Source organism: Parus major, chromosome 1 (genome assembly GCF_001522545.3).
Source record: "Parus major isolate Abel chromosome 1, Parus_major1.1, whole genome shotgun sequence".
NCBI classification, from domain to species: Eukaryota; Metazoa; Chordata; class Aves; order Passeriformes; family Paridae; genus Parus; species Parus major.
This window is the reverse complement of record NC_031768.1, coordinates 24,067,007-24,093,232: the sequence shown is the minus strand read 5'-3', so window position 1 is coordinate 24,093,232 and position 26,226 is coordinate 24,067,007. Positions and strand designations below refer to the sequence as shown.

Below are 26,226 nucleotides of genomic sequence, written 5' to 3'. Positions count from 1 at the left end.
TAAAATCATGCAAACCTTTTCATCATGGATGAGTGTACACGGCTTCTGTGTGTGTCCTCTTCATCACTCAATTAATTTAATTTAATTTAATTTCATTTTTCATATTTCATACTGTCAATATCTCACTTTGCCCTGACAACAGCTGTCTTTAAATTAATCAAAGATGTTCCTCTGAGTTCTCCTTATCTCTGTTTTTGCACTTACCAGGGGCTCCAACGGGACCAGGGGGACCACGAAGTCCTGGTGAGCCATCCTTACCCGGAAGCCCAGGTGGTCCCGCAACATAAGCAGGAGATCCTATTTCACCCTTTTCACCTTTTGGTCCCATTTCTCCAGGTAAGCCTGGCTTATCCCCATCCCCTGAAACAGAACCAGGGAAAAAGTTCAAAACAATTTCTTAACAGTGCTGCCCAAAGAGCTGTGATGTAACAGAAGAGAAAGTTTATACAATTGCATCTAACACGCAAGGAAAAATGGACATATTTAGCATGGAGCAAAACTGGTAACTACACTTTTCACTTGAGCAGATGAATAGCAGCTACAGAAACAAGGCTCTGTCATCATCTCTATTTCTGCAGTTTTGCAAGAGTCCCATTGGTCCAAAGGCAAATGCTCCTCTCGTTCTTTGCTACCCGCAGTTATTATCTACTACCCTGCACTGTGTAGCACATGATCAGCATAAAAGTTTTCCTCACTGTGATCCTGTATCAGTCAAAACTCCCTATAAAATTAAGCTGTTAGAACGTGCATTGCTGGGGCATTACCATCAGAAAATCCAGGATCACCAGGCAATCCACGATCTCCCTCCTCTCCTCGGTCTCCTGGGAGTCCAGAAACACCTGGAAAGCCTGGATCACCTCTTGCACCTGAAAGACATCCCCAATTCCACAAAATGTGTTAGTGTCATGCTGCTCTTTGTAAAAAAGCAAATATTAGAATCTTCAAGTGCTTTGGAGTAGTAGAGTTTACAATAGTTTCTAAAACGTAGCTTTAGAAATGGACTGTCAGAAATGGTGTGGAGCCACCAAGCCCAGGAAGAAGGATAGAATCTTTCACCTTTCACTAATATGCAGCTCTCTGAGGAAGAGAGCTGTTTACAGGAAGTTTCCTGTTACAGGAAGTTTCTACTGTAACAGATGTGTGATATGTGAGCTTTCCTTTGCTCCCCACTACCAAAAGCATCTGCCTGGCCCCAGCTATTGCCTGCAGTATCCTGCTCTTGTCAAAGATTAGTGAGGATAGTAGAGGACATGTGGTGTGTTCAGCCCCCTGCCTGCTTCTTTCTGCCTCTACATCGTCCCTCCTGCTTCTAAAAGGCTGGCAGGGATTTTGGGGTGATTTAGCCAATGCTTTGGGCCTCTTGCCCCCTTTCTCTGGGAGGAAGGGAACCATTTACCACTAGTCTCTCTGGCTTTCAACAAAATTCGTAAACTCTGTGGTATGAGGACAAAAGCCAAGGCAAGGGCATGTGATCACTCTTGCTGTTTTCTGGCACCTTCCCTTGAATAGTTTTGGCCTTGGCAAACTGCTATCACCTTTTATGTGTTTCTAGTCTAGCCATGCAGAGCCACCACAGCTCTGCAGAACAGCTGACACTGGGTGCTACAAGCTTAGAGAAAAGATCGCAATGGAAATGTGTCAATTTAAAAACGGGAAAAAAAATACTCTTATATTCTTTAGGGCTTTCTAAATTTGTGGGTTTCTTTCTTTTTCTTTCTTTCTTTCTCTCTCTCTCTCTTTTCTATTAGATGATAAGAAGGCTCTCTGCTGTGCTGTCAGTACTGAACTTTATCCAAAGTCTGAAACAGAACACAGAAGACAGATTCCCATTCTTCCTTTCACTGGACAACAAAGTCACACGCTTTTTTGCTTGCTTCTTCTCTGTGGATACAGGCATGCATGGAAGCCTTTTGTATAGAAATCCAGCCTTAGTGGGAGAGACAAAGAAACCACCTGCCTGCAAAAAGGTGATTAGGGCACTCTCTTGGAAGGCAATTACAGCTTCTGGAACACTTTAGCAAACACATTTTTTTTAGGAGTTGAATTCTCAGAATTTTGTGCTTTTGATCTATGCAGAAGGTAGTAAAACAGCTAAGATAAACAATCCAAACAAAGAAGATGTACCTTTCCTTGGGATGCGGGAAGGAAAATAGGAATCTGGCCCTGGAGGACCCATCTCACCAGGCTCCCCCTGTCAACAGAAGTTGAAGTATCACCCAAGCACCCAAGAACATTATTATAGAGAATTTATTTTAAAATAGAAATGTATGCCCATGAAACCCCCAAACTCCCAAAGACACTGACATGGCATTTAAGAAACCTCAAAGATATCAAATTAACAAACCGTGTAACTGGCTCTACAATGACAACAGACACAATTGCTACTACATGATAACAGAAAAGGAAAGAAGGCAAAATGACATTGGCTTATTGCTTCTAGCAAATTAAAGTAAAGCATTACCTTGCTTCCTCTGGGACCATGGCCACCGGGTGGACCATCAAATCCTGGAAAACCCTGCAATGCACACAAAAATGATTGACTTTTCCTTTATCAGAGAGAGGCTAAAATCATTTGGTCTGTAGAAATTCCTGTAACACCAATAAGGCTCCTTGTGGTTTGATGCCCCACTTCTTGGACCAAGCCTAACTCTTGCCAAAGGCCAGAGGGACGTGCTGTGCTGCAGGCTGTGTCACCCCTGGCAGTGGTGCAGATGGAAGGAGCACCTACACTCACACCATTCCATGGATGCTGCAGGGTGCAGGAGGAGAACAGGGGATCCCTTTTCTGAGACACATGGGCCAGGGAGCCAGACCACACCAACCTGCTGCAAGAAAACTAAACCAGTCACAATAATCACAAGTAGACATATTTTCACTGTAATGGAAGCAGTGAGCAGGGAAGTAGCACTGAACTACACAGGTCCTTTTTGCTCCTTTCCAGGTGGCTAAAGACTGTTTGGCTGAGGAAAGGTTGAATGAGAAGAACTCAGAAGCATCCAGATTTCAGAGATGCTGGCCCAGATGAGATCATCTCTTCTATGTGCTTTACTCAGCTGTTTGACAACTTTTGTTCTCTACAGAAAATGTTTATGTGTACACTGGAAAGAAACTGGTGTTAAGAAGGTGTGCTTTCAGCAGAAAACAGTGGACAGATCAACAACTGATGTCAAGTAACACATTTTTGCTGAAACCGGTAGTTTTGTATAATTCACACTTATAATTACATTATTAGCCAGCTTCTTTAAATCTCAGCATCCTTCAAGTTTCAGTGGGTACAACTCTTACCCAGAACTTGAGTGTTAACAACCAGCTCTGTGAGTCACTCTTGAAGTAGTTTTGAAGCACTATAAGTACCACAGCTCTCAATAAGATGCCGCAAACTTGATCACATATTTCAGAGACTTGTCCGTAATGGCAAGTGTGCATCACACCATTGGGAAAAAGAGCCTCTTGATTATCAGTTGTAAAATCTCTTTACACTAGGTGGAGCTGGTGGCCTAAAAGCAAAGCCAGCAGCTTCCTACTTAACTGCAACTTCATCTGTGTGCTAGCAGGACTTAATCATCCTTCTTTCTTTCTTAAGAATAAAATCACTCAGCAATAAAGGAGGTTGTGAATAGCACATAAAGTAGGATGTCCCCTCTCACACACACACATTGTACAACGTTAGTCCATCCAAACCAATGTACCTTCTGCTAAAATTATTGCCAAGATTCATCCTCAAAAAGGAGCAGCCACTGTTCACATCTGACTCGAGCATGAACCCATGTTAAGGTCAACCAGTGGGCTTTAATGGGTTTTGCATCAGCCTATCCATGAATGTACTAATAATAGCAATTCCCTTCCACACCACCAGGACTGAATGGCTGTGCAAATGTTATTTTTCTGATTTCATGTACTTTCATGTCCCATGTGTTTCATGTTATTATTGTTTCGCCTTGGTGGCAGGACAAATCTTTAAACAACTAAAGATGGCAAAGCATGGAAAATTCGTGCATCCCACAGCTATTTACCTCATGGAAGTGATTTCTAAAGTTGACTGAAGAAGTCTTTTACTGAGTCCAAACAGAAAGGCTCTGTCTGACAGAATGCTATTTTAAATATTTGGGTGTGTTTCCATGGGGACAGAGATTTAACTGGTATATTTATCAGTTTCCATCTCTTCTCCCTTCGTGATATCCAAGATAACTGCACATCTCAACCACATCTGCAGAAAGCTATTCAAAAAAGTTTCTGCTTGTAGAAAGAAAATTACAGAAATCATAATCACAGTAATTAGAACAATGAAAGTGACACCTTCACGTAGTTCTCTCAAAAGATGCTCATGGTTTAAGCAAAACTGGACTTTAATCATAGGGTAATTTCTTTTTCTCACTGATGAGAAAAATAACTGACCCAAAATTAGAATGATGGATGAACCCAGATGATATTTGTTAGACTGCAGCTAGTGTAATTGCAGGCAGAATTTGTCCTCTACAGTTTACTTTTCAGACAGATTGTCTACATATGTGTTAGAAAAAACAGTCTTGTAGGAAATACTCACTCTTTCTCCACTGAGTCCTGGAAAGCCATTGATGCCAGGCAGTCCCTGTGAAGGTACAATAAAATTAACAAAATAAAATTACATTCTAACATCCTCATGGCAAAGAACCATTATTATTTATTAGATACAATAAATCTAATGGCTTGAAACTCTAACAGTCACACTTCAGATATGTTTTCAATTAGATTTTTGTATGGTGCAAACAGTACAAGTATGAAATCTAATCTGGAATTTTATTTTTTTCTCTCTTAATCAATCAACACTGTAAATTGACCATAAAAATTTTAAAGATGACTGAGATTTTTAAAAGGAACGTATTCTCAGTATTGTTCTCACTCCATTTAAGCACTTCAGAAACAATGCCCCAAAACAAGCAGTCATAGATGCTACAAGGAAGCACTCAGATTAACTTTTGTTTGACTCCACAAGCAAGTGGAGTCAGACTCGTGTTTGTTAACCACGGTCTGCAGGCAGCTCAGATGGAAACAGTGAAGTACAGCCTGTGCTGAGGACCAGGAGAGCAGCTGTGGTTAGTGAGCACAGCTTCAGGTGAGAGATGCACAAGGCCTCCCAGAGATGGCAGGGGCTTACCTTGCCATTCTTGGGCACACCTGTGAGTCCACAGGCACAGCTGTGAGTCCTGTGGGGACCTCCTCCCACCACCACTTCAAAATGGCCTTTTTGCTTTCCTGCTTCAGGCAGTTCTGAGCTGGCCAAACCTACTGATCTGAAGAACTGTGATTTCTATGATCTGTTTATCCGTGTTTTGTTCCAGAAGGCAAACTCCCAGCTCAGATCCACACATTCACATGAGTGAGTTCTACCTTTAATAAATGACTCACCCTTTGTCCTGGGTAGCCCATTACCCCTTCTTCACCTTTTTCAAGAGGAAAGAGAAGTATGCCCTAGGAAAGATTGCAGATCAGTTCAGCTTATTTCTTCATTATGTGCAAAAAAATTGCAACAGTGTTTTATCGAAGCTAAACAGGAAGAAAGCATCATTGTAACACAAGGATAATCTAATAATAGCTGCATGTGAAAGAACTGTTGTCCTTAAAATTAAGTGTAACATGCTTGCTTCATTACAAGAGCAGGAGCAGGACATTAGAGAGAGGACAGTGTCTCCCTCCTATCATCTCCTTTATTTCTTCTGTGTCTGCAGCTCTGAAGAGCCAAAGTAATTACTGAGCTATACAACCAATTAAGCAACTCAGCTTATGCCCAAACTGTAGCTTCAGAAAGCTATTTGGGAAACACAGGCATGCTGCTATCCATCCTACTATACAAAACAAAAGGAGAAAACAAATATCTCCTTTTGCTACATCAGCATATAATCTACAGTTTTCCTAATGAATAAAAAAAATCCTACATGTGTAAAATATGGCCAGCAGCTGAAGAACTGGCTAGCAACCACACATGGAGGGCATCAGGGCTCACAATGTGACCTTCTCCCATAACCTTGTGGAGCTGCTGACCAGGCCATCTGAGAAAATAAAGCTCTGCAAAATGCTCAGTGAGGCATCCCTTCTTGGTAAAGACTGTGTTTTAAACCCCTCTGGGCAGTCAAAAGGAACCACTCAATGGCAAAGCTATTTAGTCAGTCTACAGGTTGTCTGTGATTTATAACTAAACCATAACTAAACCTTCAGTCAAGCTGGGTTGACAGCTTTATACAATACAGCAACATATGGGATTACTGCCCACTTACTCAACAGATCGAAAAGAAACATGAGACAAAAAGTCTGTATGTGTTGGACAGTAGGCTAATAAGGATTAAAAAATATTCCATATATTCTTATTTAATGAAATACAGTGAGATTTTAAAACATAGATAAGAAGAATAAGTAAAGAGATTTATTAATAATTAAAATTAAAAATGTGTGGGAAAGACTTATTTTAGTAAACCAGTAAGAGAACAACTGATTGTGCTGTGGAGTTATTGCACATCAAGTTGTTCAGTTTTTCTGAAGCATCAGAACTGGTGACTCTGCTTATAACACATCTATATTGCACACAAGTATTAACTCCAATATGAGTATTTGAATTTGTTCTTCTCTGCACGACTTACTGGAATTCCAGCTTCCCCTCTTGGTCCAGGGTCTCCTCTTTCACCCTAACAATAAAGAAAAAGTGTTCAGATAGGTTTGGCACTCCCATTTACATTTCAATAATTTTATACAATGCAAAATGATGGATGAAGACAAAAAACTCTCCTCTTGTGCTGTTTTTTATTCATACACTTCTTGTGTGAAACGAATGCTTTCTTAATAAGTTTTTGAGTTTGCTTTTTAAAGAAATTTTTCATAGTTTTTTTGAAAAGGTCTCTAGGAATGTGAATGCCCAGCTCTTTTCCAGGCTTGTTCATGAGATGTCTGGGTTGTGAGTGCCTAAGTAATGCCTGTTAATAAATGCACACTCACCCACTTTTACCTACTGATTATCTATGAATTATTTGATCAAGAGCTCCTGGTAAGGTAAGACAAATTACAGCCTAAATTCCACTCTCTATATTGATTACATCTCCATTGAATATAACAGCTCTCCTGGTAAATAGCTCACATGTGGGTGTCTCTGTTTACTCATGAAAATCTCAGCATGTATGTTATTTAGGGCAGACTGCAGTGAGTTAAAGGTGTTTTTAGATCTTCCAGTATCCTAGCAATTTACTCATCTTACTGCAGAAATCATATGAGCCACGTAAACATTCTAACTTCAAATATGGGACAAAAAGTAACTGGTCTGGAGGTTGGTGTCTGATACAGAATATATCCATACAGGGTATGACTGTCTCTGCTCCCAGCAAGAAGCAACAGATGAGAATAAACTGCATCTTGCATGAGGGGATTTCTCCAATATGTATGAATAAGCCTTAACTCTAAGTATATAAATATCTGCATCACATAGATAAGTTATCAAAACAAACACAGTAATGGTTTCTCAGCAGGAACTTCTGCCTGTAAAATGAGATGTGAGTGATGGCCAGTAGTTGCATGCTTAAACAAAAAGAAAAAGTTTGCCAAAGGCACCTCTAAACTTGAGAAATACTTTCTGAATTACTTTAGCCACCATAGTTTCAATAAATTATGATCCAAGTCTGTGAAAGTATCAGATTTCTCTTTTGATATATTAAAGTTCTTTAAGTTGTATATGTTAAAGCCCGTTTAAATAATATTTTAGTTTTGGTAGTGCAGAGCTCTCAGCTCCTTGTTTATTTCAGAAAAATACCCTCTTCTTTACCTTGTGTTTGTCAGAGGGGACACCCATCAGTTCTCTTGTAGGAAGCCCAGGTGGACCTGGAGGACCTGGGGCGCCCTGCAGGATAAAAATGAAGGAACATTTACTAACAGCTCTAATACCTGGTCAAGCTGCTCATCAGCAGAAGCTCCAGGACACTGCAATCAAAGGAGCAGCACAGATTTGCCCCTCCTGGGAGCATGGTTCTAAACCTTATACAACCATACCAAATAAATTTATGGCAAGATAAATTAATTTTGTGCTGGGTTAACATATAGCAACATTTGCTCTTGCTCTGTGTGTTTCCAGAACAACAGCAAAAAATACTGCATTACATAAAGTGGCCTGGCTTTATAAATTCTAGAAGTTTTATCTCTGTGTCAGTGTAAATGAGAGCACAGAGAGACCTAAAAATGTAGGGATTAGTTCAGCTAAGATGTCCCTTATAGAGAATATAATTACTTTCCAACCTATACTTAATTTTTCCTCTTATAATTATATAATGCAATTGCAAATGAAGAGAGTATTTAAAATATGTTCATTTATAAATAGCAGATAACATCCACCTGTCCTTTAGTAGAGACATGAATTCATTAGTTTTCCTTTACCTGTTCACCTTTTTCTCCATAGAAGCCAAGGCCCCTGTTGCCCTGAAAAAACAATAAGTCAATGTTTACCAAGTGTATAACTCTAATCTAATCTAAAATTCAAATTTAAACATGCTTAAAGGCCTTTTCAGGCTTACAAGTCTGTACAATACCACTGAAGAACTGCTATCAAATAATAGTCAAGGTTTACCTTGAAATATTTTTATAGATTTAGAAGTAATTTTACAGACCTAAACTTTTAGAATGACAACTCTATTTAAAATTTCATGCTACCAGTTCTTTGAGTCATCCACTGAGTAATGCCATGAAAAGATCAAGCATTTCATCTGCAAGATTTTTAATAGCACTGAATGCTAAATGAAAACACCTAAATGGGCTGGAACAATGAACTCATATATTTTTTTCCATGGAGATAAAATTGAATATTGTGAAGACTGCAAGGATTCTCTGTTCATGGTAAGCTACTGTGACTACAGTAGCAAATTAAATCTGACTCTAGAACTGATTTAATCTTTTCAGGGTAGGTGATCCCAGTGTAAGATTAACTTCCCATGGTATGCAGCCAACAAAAGTCTTGTGCTACACAGTCTTTGGTGCAGCCTATGGTTCTTTCTTTCACCGCCTCAAGTAGGCCTTGAATAAACCTCAGCAACACAAAATCAACAAGAACAACCCCGACACAAGGACTTACTTGTGGTCCTGGGGGCCCTGGGGGTCCTGGTGGTCCCTGGGGAAGCACAAGAGGGGAGAGTGAGTTACTTGTTGCTTTCTAATCAATGCAAGCAGGAGTTGACTCTGTCTGAAACCTAAGTATGTATTCAGTAGGGAGTGTATTCCTCAGCATCCCATGTGCTATTGTCACTATATTAGCTGTATTTACCATTCTGAAAAATACCTTCCTAAGTCACATTGTAATCTTTCTGAACAGAATAATGGCAGTTACCCAGCCTAGATCTAATGAAAACACATTTTCTCAAGTAATAAGAACTTGTGCTTTAGGATCCTGACTAAGCAACATTTTAAGCTCATACCTAAAGTTAAGCACATCTTGAAGTGCTTCACTGGGTTGCAGTTTTGGTACTGTACTGCTCTGTAAGGGGGCTGAACTACCCACAGGCATCTCAGATTACCTACTTGGAATTGTACAGAATGAAGTCAAAGGAAGATGGTGGAAAATAAAAAACAGGACCTGTATCTGCTAGAGGCTTACTAGAGGTAGGAAAGCCATGAATTGAAGAGACAACCTCTCTTGCTTCAGTCAGCTATGCTGGTTAACGGGCTCCAAAGGGCTCTACATTAAAAACTCTGCCAAATGAGGGAAAGCTGAGGTGAATAAGAAGCATGAGCTGTTCAGCTCATGGTGAATGAGTGGCACAGAAAGGATAGAAGGTTGCAGATGGAACTGTCCACCTACTGTGCCCTGAAGGGGATGTTAGCTGCATAATGCAAAATCAAGCCTAATTTGCAAGGAAAAGATAGTAACATCCAGGTGACACCTGAACTTTTTACATACCTCTGCCTTGCTACATACCTTTTTGTGCACAAACACTAGACTTGTTCTGAAAAAAAATCTGCTTTTGAATCACTTTACTTGAGTAATTTGTGAGTTACTGCCTAATCTACTGGGCAGATGCACTGCACAGGGCATCCCATAACCTGGAGAGCCTGCAGGGGAGCCACACCCGTCTTCTGCACTACCCAGCACTTAGAGAAGAGCAACGATGCAAACTCAGACCTGAGAAGTGCTCCCGGGTCTCTCTCACAGGTGAGTCATAGCTTTAGAGGCAGTAAATAAAGTTGGATGTATTTTTCTCAAAAGAGATGTTGTCAATATGGTAACCAGAGGGATGTGGGGCCTCCCCAAGACAGGGGCTCTGAAAATGTACGGTTCACAGCACTCCAAACATCCCAGGAACAACACTGGGAACATGAGTCACTGCAGGCTGGGCTCCTGTGTGAAGCTCCGAGCTTCTGTGGGTTTGCTCTAAAGAAAAAGTAATTAAAGGACTGATTTCCCTTCAGGAGGACAAGTGAGAAAGAAAAGGTGCAGTTTACTCTAGGTAATAAAACAGGTCAGTGCAGAAAATTAACTTTGAAAGGCTTAGCATGCTGTGGGTTTAGGGTCTTTTTCGTTTGGTTTAGCCTGGGTTTTTTGGGGGTTTGGGGTGGAGGGGGTGTCCCTGAAAACAGCTATGGAGGCTATGAGTCAGATGCCCTGAATTAATTTTTTGCCTCTCAGATCAGGGATGTAAAGCAGGTCCAATGTAAATTTTGACGAGACAATGAAAAGAGCAAATGCTACAAACTTGTATTATAGGAAAATAAAAGAATCATAAAGAAAATGAAATCTATTGAATTTGACTAGCTGCTTCTCACCCATAAAACTATTAACCATGGAAATAAGAAATGTAGAAATTGTATCTGGAGAGAGCACAGTCTTCTCAAAGAACTATACTACAACAGATGTCAACATCAATGCTGTAAATGATGATTTTGGAAAAAAAAAAATCACTGAAAAATAGTTTAAAGATAAAATTGCTTTCTAAATACCATTCAATCTCCTGTGGGAAGTACAGAGAGCAAATATACATATTCTTTATGAGCAGAAAACATAAAATATTCAAGTAATTATATTTCTGATAACTCAGTGTAGGGAGATATTCCAAGGAGGTTAAAAAAATACAGTATGAATCAAAAGCCTCTGACAGCGCAGGGCAAAAACCCCTGTACCTCTTCCTGCCATATTCATCCCTCAGTGTCTCATAGTGCTTTTTAAAAGGTTTCACATCCATTGAGACCTTCTAACCTAGGTTACAATCCAACAGAATGGAACTTGCTGAGATAATTCTTCTGTTTGGTTAATTTTCTAGAGAACATAATTTAAATATACTTACTGGTCTTCCTCGCTGTCCTCTTGGACCAACAGGTCCCTGAATACCCAGTGTACCTGGCGGTCCCTTTAAATAAAAAATCCACCAACTATCAATAAATGTTGTTCTGGTATTAGTTACTGCTGACTCTTCATCACATCCACTGTAACACTACTTACTGGAAAACCAATGAACCCTGAATCCCCAGGATCTCCCTAAAATAAAAAACCAAAAGAGAAAGAAAGGAGTAAAAATGCAATGAATTCTATATACAGAATGGAATAAAATCTTTTTATTGCTCATTATTTTTCTTCTCATTCAAACAACTAATTAGAGCATGCCATGTTACACAAACCCTTCCTTATTGATGCATTCCACAGAGATGTTGAGATAACTGAATGTGGGCCACACAGATTTCATACCTTATAGATGTGGTTCAGTTGTATGTAATAGAAGGGTACAAAGGGTACAAAGTTGGGTAGAAAGTTGGCTGATGAAGTTAGGGATCCAAACTAAAAAGTTGAACTATATAGCAGACCATGCTGAATTTATTTTTTTAGAAAAATCCTACCTAACCAGTGGCTTAATTAGGGCTATAACCTTAGCTGAAATGTCCAAGCTCATTTTCCTGAGTTGCGTGGGAATTACTGAATCATTTTGATTCTCTTCTGAGTCACTAAAAGCATTTGGAACATACTGTTTTCAGTGACCACATATTTTAACTTCAGTACATGCTGAAATGTTTTTGGAAATTAGAACCAAAAATGTTCTAGCCTAAAGACCTTTCAACACACATAAATAATGTGGCATTCAGTCCAAACACCTTCAATCATTTTAAGTAGCATCTTAACTGCCTGGTTAATTTGGGTTTAGTTAACAGAATAATTTGTGGAACCAAGTACTTTCTGAAATGAATACAGGTGTCAGTAGCCATCCTTGGCCACAATACAGTTGAGCATTTCTTAAACATTACTTAATCACTCCTGACTATTAACTGCAGATCTGAAGATTTTCTAAAAGGAAAAGAGGTTTCCATAAAAAATACAGGCAACTTACAAATATGTCAAGAGAAATACCTATTTTGGCACTTACTGCTGGCACAAAATACACACAAAAAATGTCAGCAGATCCCTTCTGTGCTGAGTATAGCTCAGTTGTAGCTTTAATATCAGCCACGATTTATACTCTACATATGTAATCCCTTATCTCCCTCTTATACCTTCAAATAATGCAAGATTATATATATATATATATATATATATATATATAAGAAAAAGATGCAAGTGATTACAAAACTTAAAAAAAATTAAGGATTAGACAAAGTAAAAGAAGCCATTGGAATACTTGGGGTTTAATAAATAACTAAATAAAATATTGAAGGATATTTGACCCTAAAAAAAGGAAACACTTGCATGAAAATTTTACAGGAAAGATGCTAATAGTAACCAGAACCATTCAATGGAAAAACCTATGGCAAAGAAAAAATTTTGCCATGCAGGATACAAAGGCAATCATTGGATAAAGAGGGAAATACTTGACCTACATCATCTCCAGTGCCTTTGCAATCCACCTATAGGCTGACATTCCCTGAAAATAACTGAGTTTGAATTTTTTGCCTTGGACATCATATAAACTTTGCTGCAACCGGAGAAAGCAGAAGCTGCCTTTCAAAGCCAACAAAAAATCAAAGTGGGCCTCTTGGTATTGTGCCCATCAGAGTATAAGAAAAATTTACTCTCCATCACATGTCTGAAAAGCGGTGCTGGGCAAGAATAACAGCTGGGAGTTAGAGACTCACCCTGTGTCGGCTGATGATCTCCGGCGCTACTATGTACGGCTCTCCCTTCTGGCCCTTGGGCCCTTGGACTCCCTGGAGGTGACCAGAAAAACCAAAACACAGTGTAAGCTCTCACACCATCTATGTAAACATGTAAACAGCTAAGAGCTAAATGAAAAATGTTTGTTGGTGTTTTCATAAGTGTACATAAACACACTGCAGTTTAGAGGTAGAGACTATGCCTACCTTTGGAAATTTATGGCTTAGAAAAAAAAAGTGTAAACCCTTAGAGTATGTAAAAGAATGAATTTCTAAATTTTGGGGAGAAACTCCCCATTACCAGGGAGTGGTATAATGGCTTAGCACCTCCTAGCTAGAGCTGATGCTGCACTTCCCAGGGCTGACATGTGCCCACGTAAATCCAGGAGCCCCACTGCTCACCTCAGCATGATCTTGTGTATCTCACCATGAAAAGACAATACTTTGGCCGTGGGGCATGGAAGAAAAGAATACTTTCATCAGCAATTTTGAGTTTAATATTATATTATTGCTGTTGATTAAAGCTGCACAGGTTTTCCTACAGTAATCTCTCTGCAAGACCTGTGTGACAGGAATAGCTTGAGCAGACCTTCTGGCCCTGGCTGCAATGCAATGACCAAACACAGTGCAGTGTGTCCATGCTGAGACTGCACAAATGCTGGGCCAAAGAGCCCCACATTCCCTTTGTTAAGAAATGTCCCAATAACCCAACCCAGGTGTGAGTGAAACTCACTCCAGCAATGCTCTTAGCTTCAGAGACTCACTTACTGCCAGCCACTTACAATGCTACCAGGGAAACCGGAGAGTCCAGGAGTTCCCGAGTCACCAGGGTCACCTGCTGTCCCATTACAGCCATCATGACCTGGTTTCCCCCTTGGTCCTGGCTGGCCTGGATGACCCTGTTGAGGGGAAAAAAAAAAGTGTTTATCTATCCATCTGTTTCTAGTTTTCCTTTTCCTGTAGTCATGAAGTATTTAGACATTCTCACATTAAGCCCAAGGCTTGGATCCATGGGAAACTAGGATTTTCAAAGACAGAAACAGACAGTGCCTTTTTTTAATATAGCTGCAGCCTGAACCAGATGCCCCAGACAGCATGAAAAAACGAGTAGTGAAGGACCTCTAAGAAAGCTATGTTCAATGCAGGCTCTGTTATGCAGAGAACTAAGCCAGATGAGGCTGCTGTGTAGGGATCCACCAAGTACTGAGACTGTTAAGCATTTCAGTGCCTCACACTGGAAGAGTGGGAAGAAATGGTCCTCATTGAGTTTGAACAGCTTCCAAGCCAGGAAAAAAGTCAAAGATGCCACTGGAGCTAGATTGAGTGTCATGATGAGGCTGTGAATATGGAAGCAAACAGCAGGGCTCAAAGGTAGCAAGCTGGGGGCATTCCAAGGCCTTGACACAGAGCCTCTGAAAAGTTACTCAAACTGTATTTTCATTGCTGCTCCTACATTCACCTTAACTGCTGTTGCTTCTCGTTTGCACTGAGGTTGATGAGAAGCAAATCTTCCCTTGAGGAGCTCTTTGTTCCAGCAGGCTCAGCCACATAAAACCAGAAATGAACATAAAACATTTCTCCCTTCTCCTTTGTCCATAGCAAGACTGTTCTCTTGGCTTTTGCTCCGTTGTTTAGAAAAAACAGAAGAATATTCATGTCCTTACTCAGCTCCACCAAATACTCCTCATCCCAGAAGAGACTCAAGTCTTGCCACCATTCTCTCTTGGCTCCCAGCCCCACATCCTAGCACTGTGCAATTGTGGTTAGTTCAGGTGTCTATCTGCCTGCCTTCCTGTGGGCAGTGAAAAAAATGGCTGGAAAATATAAGGGTGCTTGAAGGGTAGCGGAGCTCGAAGAGAGTACACAATGAAAATGCAGGTTCAAGCTCTGTCTGAAGGTATTTATCCCTCACAATGCAATGAGCAAAGGTCAGGGAGGTAGGGCTGAAAAAGAAAACATGCCCAGGTAAGAGAAGCAGTTCAGCTACAGCAACACTGGGCTTCACAGGGGGGCAATTTACTCTGCTTCCCAGGATGTTACAGTGCTTAGAAAAAAACTCAGCATGATGCAGTGAGATGAACAAGATCCTTGGCTTAGGAGTGTTAATAGAAATGGCAAATATGGTCGTCTTTTTTTCCTTAAAGAGTGAGAAAGGGGGAGACAAGGAAGACTGTGAGAGAAATCCCTGAAACTTGATAGGAAGCTCTTCTGGAAACAAAAGAGGGTGAAAGCAGAGTGGATGTGGATGCGTGGGCTGCAAAGCGGGGCCCCGGTGTCAGAGAGCACTACAAAGGAAACCCAAGCCTGGGAACTCTGTCCAGGGATTCCAGTGACTCAGATTTCTTTGTTATTTTATGACACGAGATGTAAAGAAGTGTAGGCTGGGAAAATACTGTGCTATGAACTTTACCCGGTTTTCCTCTTGGAGTGTTTCAGTTTCATAGACCTGGTCAATTTGTTCAAAGTTTTACACTGTTTAGTGATCAGTAAGATTTTAAAGACAATCTCAAGCATGCCACATGAGCTTATATAAAGCAAATTAACCATAGATAGCATTCTTAAATTCAGTGGTCATTATATGAGCTTTGCGAATCAGAAATAATTAGGAATGACCAACTCATATCCTTCATTCACAAGCATAAGAGTTGTGAAGCACTTATGTCACAGGTCTTTCCTACAGAAGAACATTAGCTGGGTAACCTCCAGAGACACAGGAAACTTCTATCCTTTTCTGCCCCTTTTACAAGGGGATTTCTCCATAGGACAGAGCAAATGGACCTTAATTATCTGAGAGAATGAGAGGGAGCACAGATTTTGCTCTTTTGTTGTGTATCTGCAGTTCCATTCACTTCAGAAAATGTCCTTAGCTGAAAAGTGTGTATGTGGCTGATGCAGAACTTAACCCAGACATTTTAATTAAAGTACAAAGGCTTTAACCTAGCCTGCAATATTTGCATTTGGTGATTTTTTAAAGATGAAGTAACCCGCTACTTACAGGAATGCCATCTGCCCCGGGGAATCCAGTGACTCCTCTTTGTCCCTAGAGTGAAACAACACAATTAAAATGATGTTCTGCTAGCATTTTGCTTATTAGCTGGAACATTTGATATTCAAAAATTACCACTTCTCCTTTGGGTCCAGTTATTCCTGGGTATCCTCTTTCACCTTTGTGACCTTTGGGACCTTGCACTCCTGGGATCCCCATCAATCCTGGTGGTCCAGTGAATCCCTGTGATCCAAGGAGTCCTGGCTGGCCCTGATAAAAACAATAAAACAGCATTTACATAGGAACAGTTGTGATGTGTGAAGCTGGATAAGCTATCACTGCTGCAACAGAGTCAATCTCTCAAAGAAAAAATAAACACAGAATTTCTTTCCATCCCAGCAGGCCAGGCTCTTTGATAAAAGTCATCTGAAACACCACACAGAGAAACTCCAGCAGCAGCGACTATTCTGCACCTGTGGTCACAAAATTAACACACAGATATTAGCATCCAAATCAATATTCACTACTTCACTCTTCATGGCCACTCTAAGAAAAAACTGTTTTCTTTGGAATGAGGATTCTCAAGAGCAATTCTCCTACAATACAATGCATGATGCTCCAAACAAGTAAAATATGCTTAACTGTGAAATTTGCTTATTTGCCATATTTATTACAAGTGGCATCTGATATTTAATGGCAGGAATTTCTGCCTCTTTAGTGACAATATTTCTATTCAGCAGTGGAGCCCGAAAATGATGGGACAAGCATGGATCCACACAGGCTGAAGAGTTGCACACAGGGCTCTCTGGTCATTTTCCCTTCCAGCGCTGGCTTGGCTCTTCACGCCACTTCAACCATTGTTTAAAAATAATCCCTGCTGGCTGCCAACATCACAAGGCTCAAAAGGGGAAAAAACAATTTTGAAATGACACAATGGTGGTTTAAGTAATGGATTGTGACAGTATGTCTGAGACCTGTGAACTGAAGTATTTGAATATCATTCCAGACGTAGCATCACTAAAGGCACACATGTTTTGCATGTACTCACTGCACTAATGACATTAATAGTACATTGCTGCAATCTTTTCTGGAGAAATATGTTTTAAATGGGGCAAAGCACCATTTACCAAGACATTCCAATTAAGTCAAATCTAATGAAAGTTGTTTTTAAAACGCAATTAGATTTTTTTCACACACCAGGCTGGAACAGCACCAGTATCTCACAAAGGAGAAGAACTACAGCAAATCATGAAGAAATGCATATATATTTTTACCAAAAAAGCTGATTTAAAAATACGACCTTCTTTTAGTATAAAATATCTTGCCCATGCCTTCAAAGAAGGAACTAGAAGGTGAATGCAATTCCTTTTCAAGAGTTCAACTTCATTTAATGCCATTTAGGTGGAAAGAGGGCAGTGGAGGGACTTGAAAAAAAGAAACCTGAAAATAGCATAATTTCTTTGGATCAGAAAGTTGTACCAAAGATACTGAACAATGCCTTATTGATATTAGGAAAAATTTTAGTCTCATAGGCCCATTTGTGATACACTGTAAAAACTTCATAGTCAACAACTATCTAAAATAAACATTTATCTGTGCCATACTTGTCTTCATACCACATACCCCAAACCAACGCTATGACTGAAACACATTTTTTGTAGCTTCAAAAACAAATCAATTTTCCACAGTGCTTCCATGTAAAATGGTTGTCACTGTGGGTAGGTTTTATATTTCAAATCTTATCATATGAATCCATATTAAATCTTATCATATGAGTCCATATTGAGAAGATGACACAGCCAAACAAAGTACAGAACCGAGTGCAAGTCTTTAATTTTGGAAGAAGACTAGGAATGAGCCAATATGAAGGCTGAATTACATGGAGTTCCTTGGGACAAGCCACCAGGATGAAGCTTGTGTAGTATGGATCTTTTGCTCTACTGTTGTGACTGATTTACCCAGACTGATATTTTAGAAGCAGTGCCAAAGGGCAACATGAATTTAAGTGTTTGAGCTGTCAGTGTGAAAGAGATTTCCCTCTGCTTACAACCAAGCCTGACTTTATAAAGTATCCTTACTTTTAAACCAAGTCTGTTCATGTTGATTATTAGGTGCTAAGAGGCCAATGTCTTTTCAGATTAACAAACTGAGAAGGAACAAAGATTACACGAATACCTCTAAAACATGAAAGAACTCATGTTGGCAGGAGGCATAGGTATCTAAACAAGCAGCTGCTCATCTCCTTATGCCAGGCACCACTGGCTACTACAAATGCATCTACCTCCACCAGCATCAGTTTTTAGTTTTTTCAAAATGCAATGAATCGCTAAAATTTATTCTGTGGAGGTGCAGGTCACAGTAGATATATTTCCTGAGTTGCTTGACTCAAATGGAAAGATGCTGATTAAAAGCACTTCAATAATGACTTAAATCTGAACCAGAATTTTTCAGTGTGAGTTCCAAGATCAAGAAAAGAAAAAATCTTTCTTATACCACATTTTCTCCACTTTTCTTACCTATTAAGGCTCAAAATTCAAGTGCATAGGAATTGATAAAATACATATGAGCATGCCCCACAGAACTGTCTTTTTAGGGAAATAGACATTTAATGCATTACAAAAATGGAGTCAGTGATTTTTTTTTTTTTTGGGGCGGGGGTTCTTTTGGTAAAGCAGTATAAATTCTCATGCAAATATGAATCAAAAGTATTTCAATTTTACTATAAAGCCTTAAAATATTATTCAACACTTAAGGTAGTTTGTTCTTCCTCATGCACTCAAATCTAGAAAAAGGTTAAAAATGAATGGAAGCATATCTATTACATCTGCAAAGAACACAAAAAATTATTCAAATTAATTTGTAGAGATTTGAGTTGGCTCCAGTTGCATGTAATTTCTGAAAATAAATGTTTCAGTTGCTTCTGCAAAGAAAGGAAGACACAGGTTCTGTGCACTTAGAATTCCCCTTCATTTTTGGAGTATCTGGAAGCCAGAATAAAATAATCCAAATTCCAAAAAACACTCATTCTCCTGAGGTAAGTAAACTGTCTCTTTAGTTCCCTTCTACCTTCTTTAGAGGGCAGCTGTCTGTAGGTAGAACACATGCAAAACTTTTCATTGCAGTTTCTGACAAAAGGCTGGTTATGTTCAGAATTTTCAGATCTGTGCCTGGCTTTCTGTAGAGGCCATGCAGAGCTCAAAGGTGGGATTCCATGGAACATGGTTACCTCTCTTAACTCCTACATCAGATACCACTCTCCCACTTCCAGCCCCATTTCCCTGTCTGGTGTGGAGGAAGCAATAAACAAGGAATGAAAAACAAGGAAGAGGGCTGGGTATCAGCACCATTTCCCCATGCTTTCCTGGTAGTTATCTGGTCATTTGTTTGTCGAGGAATATGGATTATTTAATATAAAGACAAGAGAATAGATCCTCATGGGACTAGTTTAACACAAGGCTAGAGTCAGAGCTAAAGAAATACTTAATATCATGACAATGCTTGTGTAATTCTTCAGCCAATTAGTACCTCGGCTTGTTAACTGAATTAACTTTGTTAACCTTCATTAACTCAGACATGTCAGCTTTAACTCTGCTTTCTTTATCTTAGATCTTTTGTTGGACAAGTATGTCCCCTTTTCATTAGCAAGTGACCTAAGAACATTCTCTCTTTGGCAAAGGCCACTGAGGAGATTTAAGCAAAGACAATCAGTTTGAAAGGTTCAGTCAAACAAAGCATGACTCAATTGTTAGTCCCAAATACCCCTGTGTGACACATGCCATGCATGGTACTACTCTGCCTGTGGGTCAGAAATCCTAGAGAATTCTCCAAAGCTGTAAAATTGGGTTTGACTTAAAATCTCCAGGTCTTAAAAAGGAAAAAAAAAGAAAAAAAAAAAAAAGAAAGAAAAAAAGAAAAAAAGAAAAAAAAAAAAAAAGCCTAGGGGAACCTATCATCCATGTCATATTTTAGAGAACTCATAAAATACTTTATCTTGTACACGCTCTGGCCCTTGGTGCCCTTCCCATTTCACTAGAGTGAACTCTACCCTAACCAAGAGCATGGCACCATTACCCCATGTCACCCAGCACAGGACTCACAGGCCAGTGCTAAGAGGCTCACTGAAGTGTGTGTGGAATGCCATGGCCAGAACCTCTGAGAGAACACATAAAAATAAAAGGAAAAAGAGGGCTGGTGGAATATCTTGAAGGTTAACAAGAAGTTCTTTCATTGTTTTTATACAAAACCTCTCCAACTGTTTAGTTGAATTACAAAGCTCGCAATGTCAGGATATACACCTAAATAGGCAGTCCCTGCTTTGCTCTTCCTTCCTGCAACTTCATCTGACTGGGAAAGGTCTTGCAAAATTCTTGTGGCCAGCCCAGATATTGTGCAAAAACTACTTACAGAGACAAGAAAAGGTTGGAAATTAGAAAGCCTGGAGGAAATCTCCCCAGAAAATATATGCCATGTTATATATACATTGTCACTTGTCCAGTGACATGCACAAAAGAAAATGCTGCCAAGGTTGTGACTGGATTCAGTAACTACATTTTACAATTAAGTACCAGTGGACGTAAGAAGATCCTGATCAGACTTTTAAATTTGTACTCAATGTTCATGTTTTGCAGCTTGAACTTTAATTTCCAGTTCTTTTACGATCAGTCAGATGAAAGAGATGTCATGTTGCAATACTTTCTTCCTTTTAATTTACTGTTAAATTTACAGTGTGGAAACAAAATTGACAGAGGAGGGTGGGCTAATTTTGAGAGCAACCAAATGTTAGATGTGCTATACAAAGAGAGATGCTATAAATGACAGTACCTGCTCCAAAGGTTTTAAAACACAGGAATCATGAATTGTTGAGAAATCCACCTACCAGGGTGGAGATACAGAAACAGGAGTAAAACTGTTGATTTGCAATAAAGAGGAGACAGAATCAGAGTTTCTACAGAGCTTCCCAGCCACTGAGCCCATTTCTCCATGTTTCATTACAGATAGCCATTTTGCAATTGCTTCTGGTACATGGAATGTGATGATTCAGTATTCCCCACACGGAAATGAGCCTTGTAGAGCATCATTTCTTTTAACAGTGGACAAAAAGAAAGGAGGTTAATTCCCTGACATTTTAAAAAGGTCACTGGTGAAAGGACAAGTTCATTTCCTGCGGGAAGGGTGATCTGACCATGACAGAAAAGCTGGAGCTGGGATTTTTTTGTAAGAGCTCTTAGTCTGGAACGATCCCTGTAAGAACAGATGGAGAAAGGACGTGACAGCAAGGACCTCATTGCACTCCTACTCAGTGAGACCAGCAAGCGGAACAGACAAAAACTCAACAGGGAATAAAATAATTTATAAGAAAAATGAGCAACTTTTGGGCTGATTAAAAGTGCTAACCCAGGAAAAGACATCTCCCTAGGCACACAAGAAAGAAACAGAAAAGTTTTTAAGTGAAATGCTGGCAAAATGTGGAAAACTGAGTGCAAATGTAAGGAATTTGTGATTCAGGTGGTTTCAGTGGATGTAGTGCACTAAAACAATCATTGACCCCTAATAAAAAATCTATGATTTTTGTGCTCCCACCACTCCCAAAGACATAAACTGCGAGGAAGAACCTGAAGAACCCTGCTGTGGTTCTTGAGTCAGACTAGGGTGGGCATATCACCCAGCATTTCTGCTGGAGCATGAATCCAGGAGGTTATCAAGGAGTTTATGGATTAAACATATTAGAGGGGAATACGTAGGGGAAGGGTTTGGGGTTCAGTTCCATGAAGTGCACACTTTGTCAGAAATACTTCACCTATGGTGTTGCATCATTTTGGGCTGAGAGGCAGAGAAAAACAGACCACATGGAGCACTTGCTGCCATGGCATGGTTTGGCTCAGCAGCTGCTCCTGGTGGCACTGGGCTGCCCAGTACAGACAGACAATGATGTGCACAACACCTACCATGGCAAAGAAGAAAATGGAACATTTCTGTAGCTTCCATCATTATGTTGTTTGAATGGTACCATCCACCTCAGCAACTCAAGAGTTTTGTTTAAGCAAGACTGAAATGCTTTTGTAATTCCTCCCAGGAAGAATAGATCAAAACAATCCATGGAAGGGTAGGAAATACAAACACACAGGGCAAAACACAACCAATGCTAGCCACTGAAGAAAAAGATCATCTGAGAGAAAGAAGTCCTGAAGTTTGTGCAGGCTTGGCTGTTAAATATATCATCATGTTACTTTATTTCTGTGCCTTCAGGACTGTAGTAATGACTGCTTCCTAAAAGACAGATGCCTTGCAAACTGCAGTTTGCAGTGAGAATTCAGAAGCTCCTCACTAGATGGCACCAGCCATTGCTGCTGCACACAGCCCCCACCACTGCAGGTGCAGGATTCCAGACCATGGTACAACCTTCAGGAAATCTGATAAGGAGTTCAGATAGGGTCAAACTGTGCTGGAGCGAGGTCTGAGGCAACAAAAGCAGAAGGTTTCTGCCAAAATGTCTCAAAGTGAGATAGCTGGGGAGGTGCAAATGAAATGGAATTAAATGTATCATGCAACTGAGCAGCATGGCTGCCTGAAGTGAAGGTGCTCTGTCATTCAACCTATATTTTGTACGGTAGGCAAACTTGATCTTCTACAAGAAATTCTCTTACTTCTTCACTGGAGCTAAATTTACATTTACTATCACAGGCTTGAAAATTCTCAAATTTATCTTCTGAACCTGTATTTTTAGTGCAGGGCTGGCATTAACTTCTGCCACCACACTGATACCCAAAGGGGAGTCATTCTGATATTTCAGACATTTGGTAACAACACAGTTACCAGTGTACCATGGTACCAGGAGGAGATGGGTTGTCTAACTAGAATATCGATAAGCAAATCAAACAAATATTTCTCTTGTGGCTTATCATGATATTAAAGTCTTAAACAGATAGCAGTATTGACAGAGTCGGCAGGCGTTAATAAAAGAGTACATAACTAATGGTTATTTCTACTTTTTTTTCTTGTTTTACTACTTTAGAGGAGGTTATTTAGCTGAGTTTCACATTCCAGCTTTTATTCTCAGAAAAGATTTTCCTTCTGATTTCTTAACAAGTTGGTTTTTAGTTTTTTATTTTTATAACTAAAGTAAAAAAAAATAAATATAAAATTTGTTAAAAATAACTAAAAAAATGAGGCTAGTTCAGCCTAGTGGCATGGCAACAATGTGCTCTTCTTTTAACTTCATTGTCTGGACATACGACATTTTCTCTCACAGGACAGTGGTGACCAAATGACTTTAATTCCAGAGCAATGATTCAGCTTGCAGAAGGGTGCCTTTTTTTTTTTTTTTTTTAAATAAAGGAAGGAATACACATTAAAACTTGATGAAAAAAGGAACTATGAAAGCATTCCCTTTACCAGAAGCCACATCCCTTTTCTGTACTCAGTAATGAAATAATTTTGTACTGTTTTCTGTTCCCACGGTTTGATCTAATTTGTGATCTTCCAGAAAGCTGCTATGTCACCCAAGAAGATAAAACATGTGCAAAAGTAAATACATGCTGGAATGTAGGTCAAGAACTCAAAAGAACCAGTTAATAGTTTCTTCATGTCACAAAATACACAGGAGTAAATGTCAGAAATGCTTTCTGTGCTTTGCAGTGCTTCTGTAGTAGTCTGAGACCACAGCAATGGTCTCTCAAAGAAAAGCATCAGAAAGGACAAGTCTAGACAAAACCACATGAGGATTCCCATACTAAACCTTCAGAAGGTTATTGCATAGAGGAAAGGAGAAGAGGAACGTGGACAAGATGTGGGAAAGAAGCGTTGGGCAGAGGCAAAGGGTGGTTTTGTTTGCAGATTCAGTAAGGAAAGCACAAAGCAGAATCTCTGCTGAAGTAGGGCTAAACAGACAAACTAGGAAATTTAGGATCAGAATTAAGACATATATTAGCAAATACATCTCTCTAGTCAGCCTGCTCCACTGAATTATGTGAGAAGACTTGGAATGACTTGAAAGCCACTGAATTTTTTTAACTATTGCATTTATAAAACAGATGAAGACATTTAGCTACATAGAGTAGTCATCAAAAGCTCCCACCAGGTGCAGGTGATGCCTCATGGCATGATATCCTAATGCAGATATTCAAACTAAGTCAAAGAAATGCACTTGAATGTGCCCATTTTTCTTAGGTGTCTAAAAGGAGCCCAGGTCTCTAGCTCAAAAGCTGACCTCACATCACTGCTATCTAAACTGTGCAAGAAGGCACCTCAAAAGATCAAGCCCCAAAATTGTGGATTTAGCAGCTAGAATTAAGACTGAAACGAAAATCGTGCCACATGAAAAGGAAGCCGATATAAATGCAATAAATTTACTTAACCTGGCAGGCAATATATGGCAGAGAAGTTGCTACTGGTACTACAAAACAGTAGGATTTTCTTGGAAGCTAGAAATACTTCAGCATTAAAGACTAATCAGATGATAATGGTGTGTGCTCAAAAGCATATCCATTTATTCCATGTAAGCTTGAGAGTGGAAATGCAGTTAACAGAACCACTCACTTTATGCTGGTTAAACTGCTAAGACAACTACACAATCAAAAAAAACCCCTACTTCACTGATATGTAAACACTGTCCCTTTGACTACCAGCTAAATTCTGTTTTTGAGAAAGAGGTAACTAAAGTTATATTTCGAGATGTCAACTTTAAATGAACTTGAATGAACTTGAATGAGCTAATGATGTTTCACAGAACACTAAAATGACATTGATTTATACTTGTCAAATGTTCATTACTATGTAATTAATTGGAGAAGGTTAGTTTGATAGCTGACCAAAAATTCACCAGAGAGGAAAATCATCTTGCCAAATATGCTCTTATAACTAGACAATTATCACATTGATGGGTGTGGACAAGGAGCAGGAGGAAGCAGGGAACTCCCAGTTACTCTGTGACATCTGCTGTACCATACTCATGTAAAGGAGCAAACTTTGGCCATGATGACTATTAAATGTGTGATTAAACACTTGGAGGACAGCAAATACCTTATATGTTTTTAACACAATGAGTATATTTATAGAACAAAATTCTATTCATTCAACATGAGTTTTTGCATGATCAAAAAGCCAAAAAATTTCCATAGAATGCACCATAGAATGCAGTGCAATCTCCCTACTCTGCTAGTATCTGCACCAAAATTACTTTTTTAAAGTTCTTTTCATTCATTCCATTCATTTTATTAACATCATAATATTAAAATCAACTGCTTTCTGGGACTTTTTAAAAGCATACTTCACACATATTGCCAAAAACTTGGATAACACAGTCACTTGGATAGCTGTAAGGTTGCTTCTTGGCTAACTGGGCTTCTCAAGGCAAGACAACAACCAGCACCTGCTTGAGTTAGAACATTCAGTCATAGACATAAGAGCCAATCTTCCAGCCCAACTACTTTCAAACAGCTTTCAGTGGTGTGTGGGAGTGTTCTCAAGATCCTAAAATTCAGGAAGTTCAACACAGATGTTTTCTGTCAGTAGGCGTTGGAAGCACCAATAGTAACATCTGTTCACTTTTCATATTTGTGAGAACATTTTCTTTTCAGTCCAAAAACCATTCGCTGTTCAAATTTCCAAATTGTGCAACTGGCCAAAATGTTAAGCTCATTAGGCTCCATGAGTTTAAGAGTATGTGAAAATTAAAACCCCTGCAGGAGTTCAGCCTATCGTATGCCAATTTTTCCATTCTGTGTTCTTCTGTTTAAACAAAATCGTAACTATTTTTGTGGTGGGAACAGCTATCAAAACTGACTTGATCATGCAAATAGAAGTTACTACTGGCTGTTTAAACTATAGAAAGAATTCAATTCTCTTAAAAAGGCTGTGACTTTTTAGTAATTTGTGTACTGGGATACCCTCTCCACATGGGAGCCCAGAACACATGTTCTAGCAGCATGTACAAGGGACTTGGTACAGACTTTCACACTCTGGTCATGGGAATTTACAGTTTGGGACAGTCTCCGAGTTCCTGACAAGGCCAGATGATTGGCTCTGAACCACCAGGAAGGACGGTGGGCTTTAAGGCAGATGTGTGCAGCAATATGAAGAGTCATTGTTGATACAGAATCAGAGGCATTTTTTTTTCTCCTAACCCTTCTAGACAGATTTGTCTCAAGAGCAGTGGGGTGCTGTGATATCAT

The 26,226-nt window shown here is 39.5% G+C and overlaps 1 protein-coding gene across 4 annotated transcripts in view; it reads right to left on the bottom strand.

Moving 5' to 3' along the window:
- COL4A2 (collagen type IV alpha 2 chain) overlaps positions 1-26,226 on the bottom strand; it is a 137,129-nt gene that overhangs the window by 34,769 nt on the left and 76,134 nt on the right. For all 4 annotated transcript variants that reach the window (XM_015621895.3, XM_015621906.3, XM_015621915.3 and 1 more), the window contains exons 5-20: positions 16,193-16,327; positions 16,067-16,111; positions 13,854-13,970; positions 13,054-13,125; positions 11,435-11,470; positions 11,280-11,342; positions 9,077-9,112; positions 8,386-8,427; positions 7,781-7,855; positions 6,612-6,656; positions 5,386-5,448; positions 4,544-4,588; positions 2,462-2,515; positions 2,125-2,191; positions 765-866; positions 205-360 (exon numbers count right to left, since the gene is read on the bottom strand). In XM_015621895.3, coding sequence (XP_015477381.1) covers positions 205-360; positions 765-866; positions 2,125-2,191; positions 2,462-2,515; positions 4,544-4,588; positions 5,386-5,448; positions 6,612-6,656; positions 7,781-7,855; positions 8,386-8,427; positions 9,077-9,112; positions 11,280-11,342; positions 11,435-11,470; positions 13,054-13,125; positions 13,854-13,970; positions 16,067-16,111; positions 16,193-16,327 — 1,153 coding nt within the window. The remainder of the gene's footprint in view (positions 1-204; positions 361-764; positions 867-2,124; positions 2,192-2,461; positions 2,516-4,543; positions 4,589-5,385; positions 5,449-6,611; positions 6,657-7,780; positions 7,856-8,385; positions 8,428-9,076; positions 9,113-11,279; positions 11,343-11,434; positions 11,471-13,053; positions 13,126-13,853; positions 13,971-16,066; positions 16,112-16,192; positions 16,328-26,226) is intronic.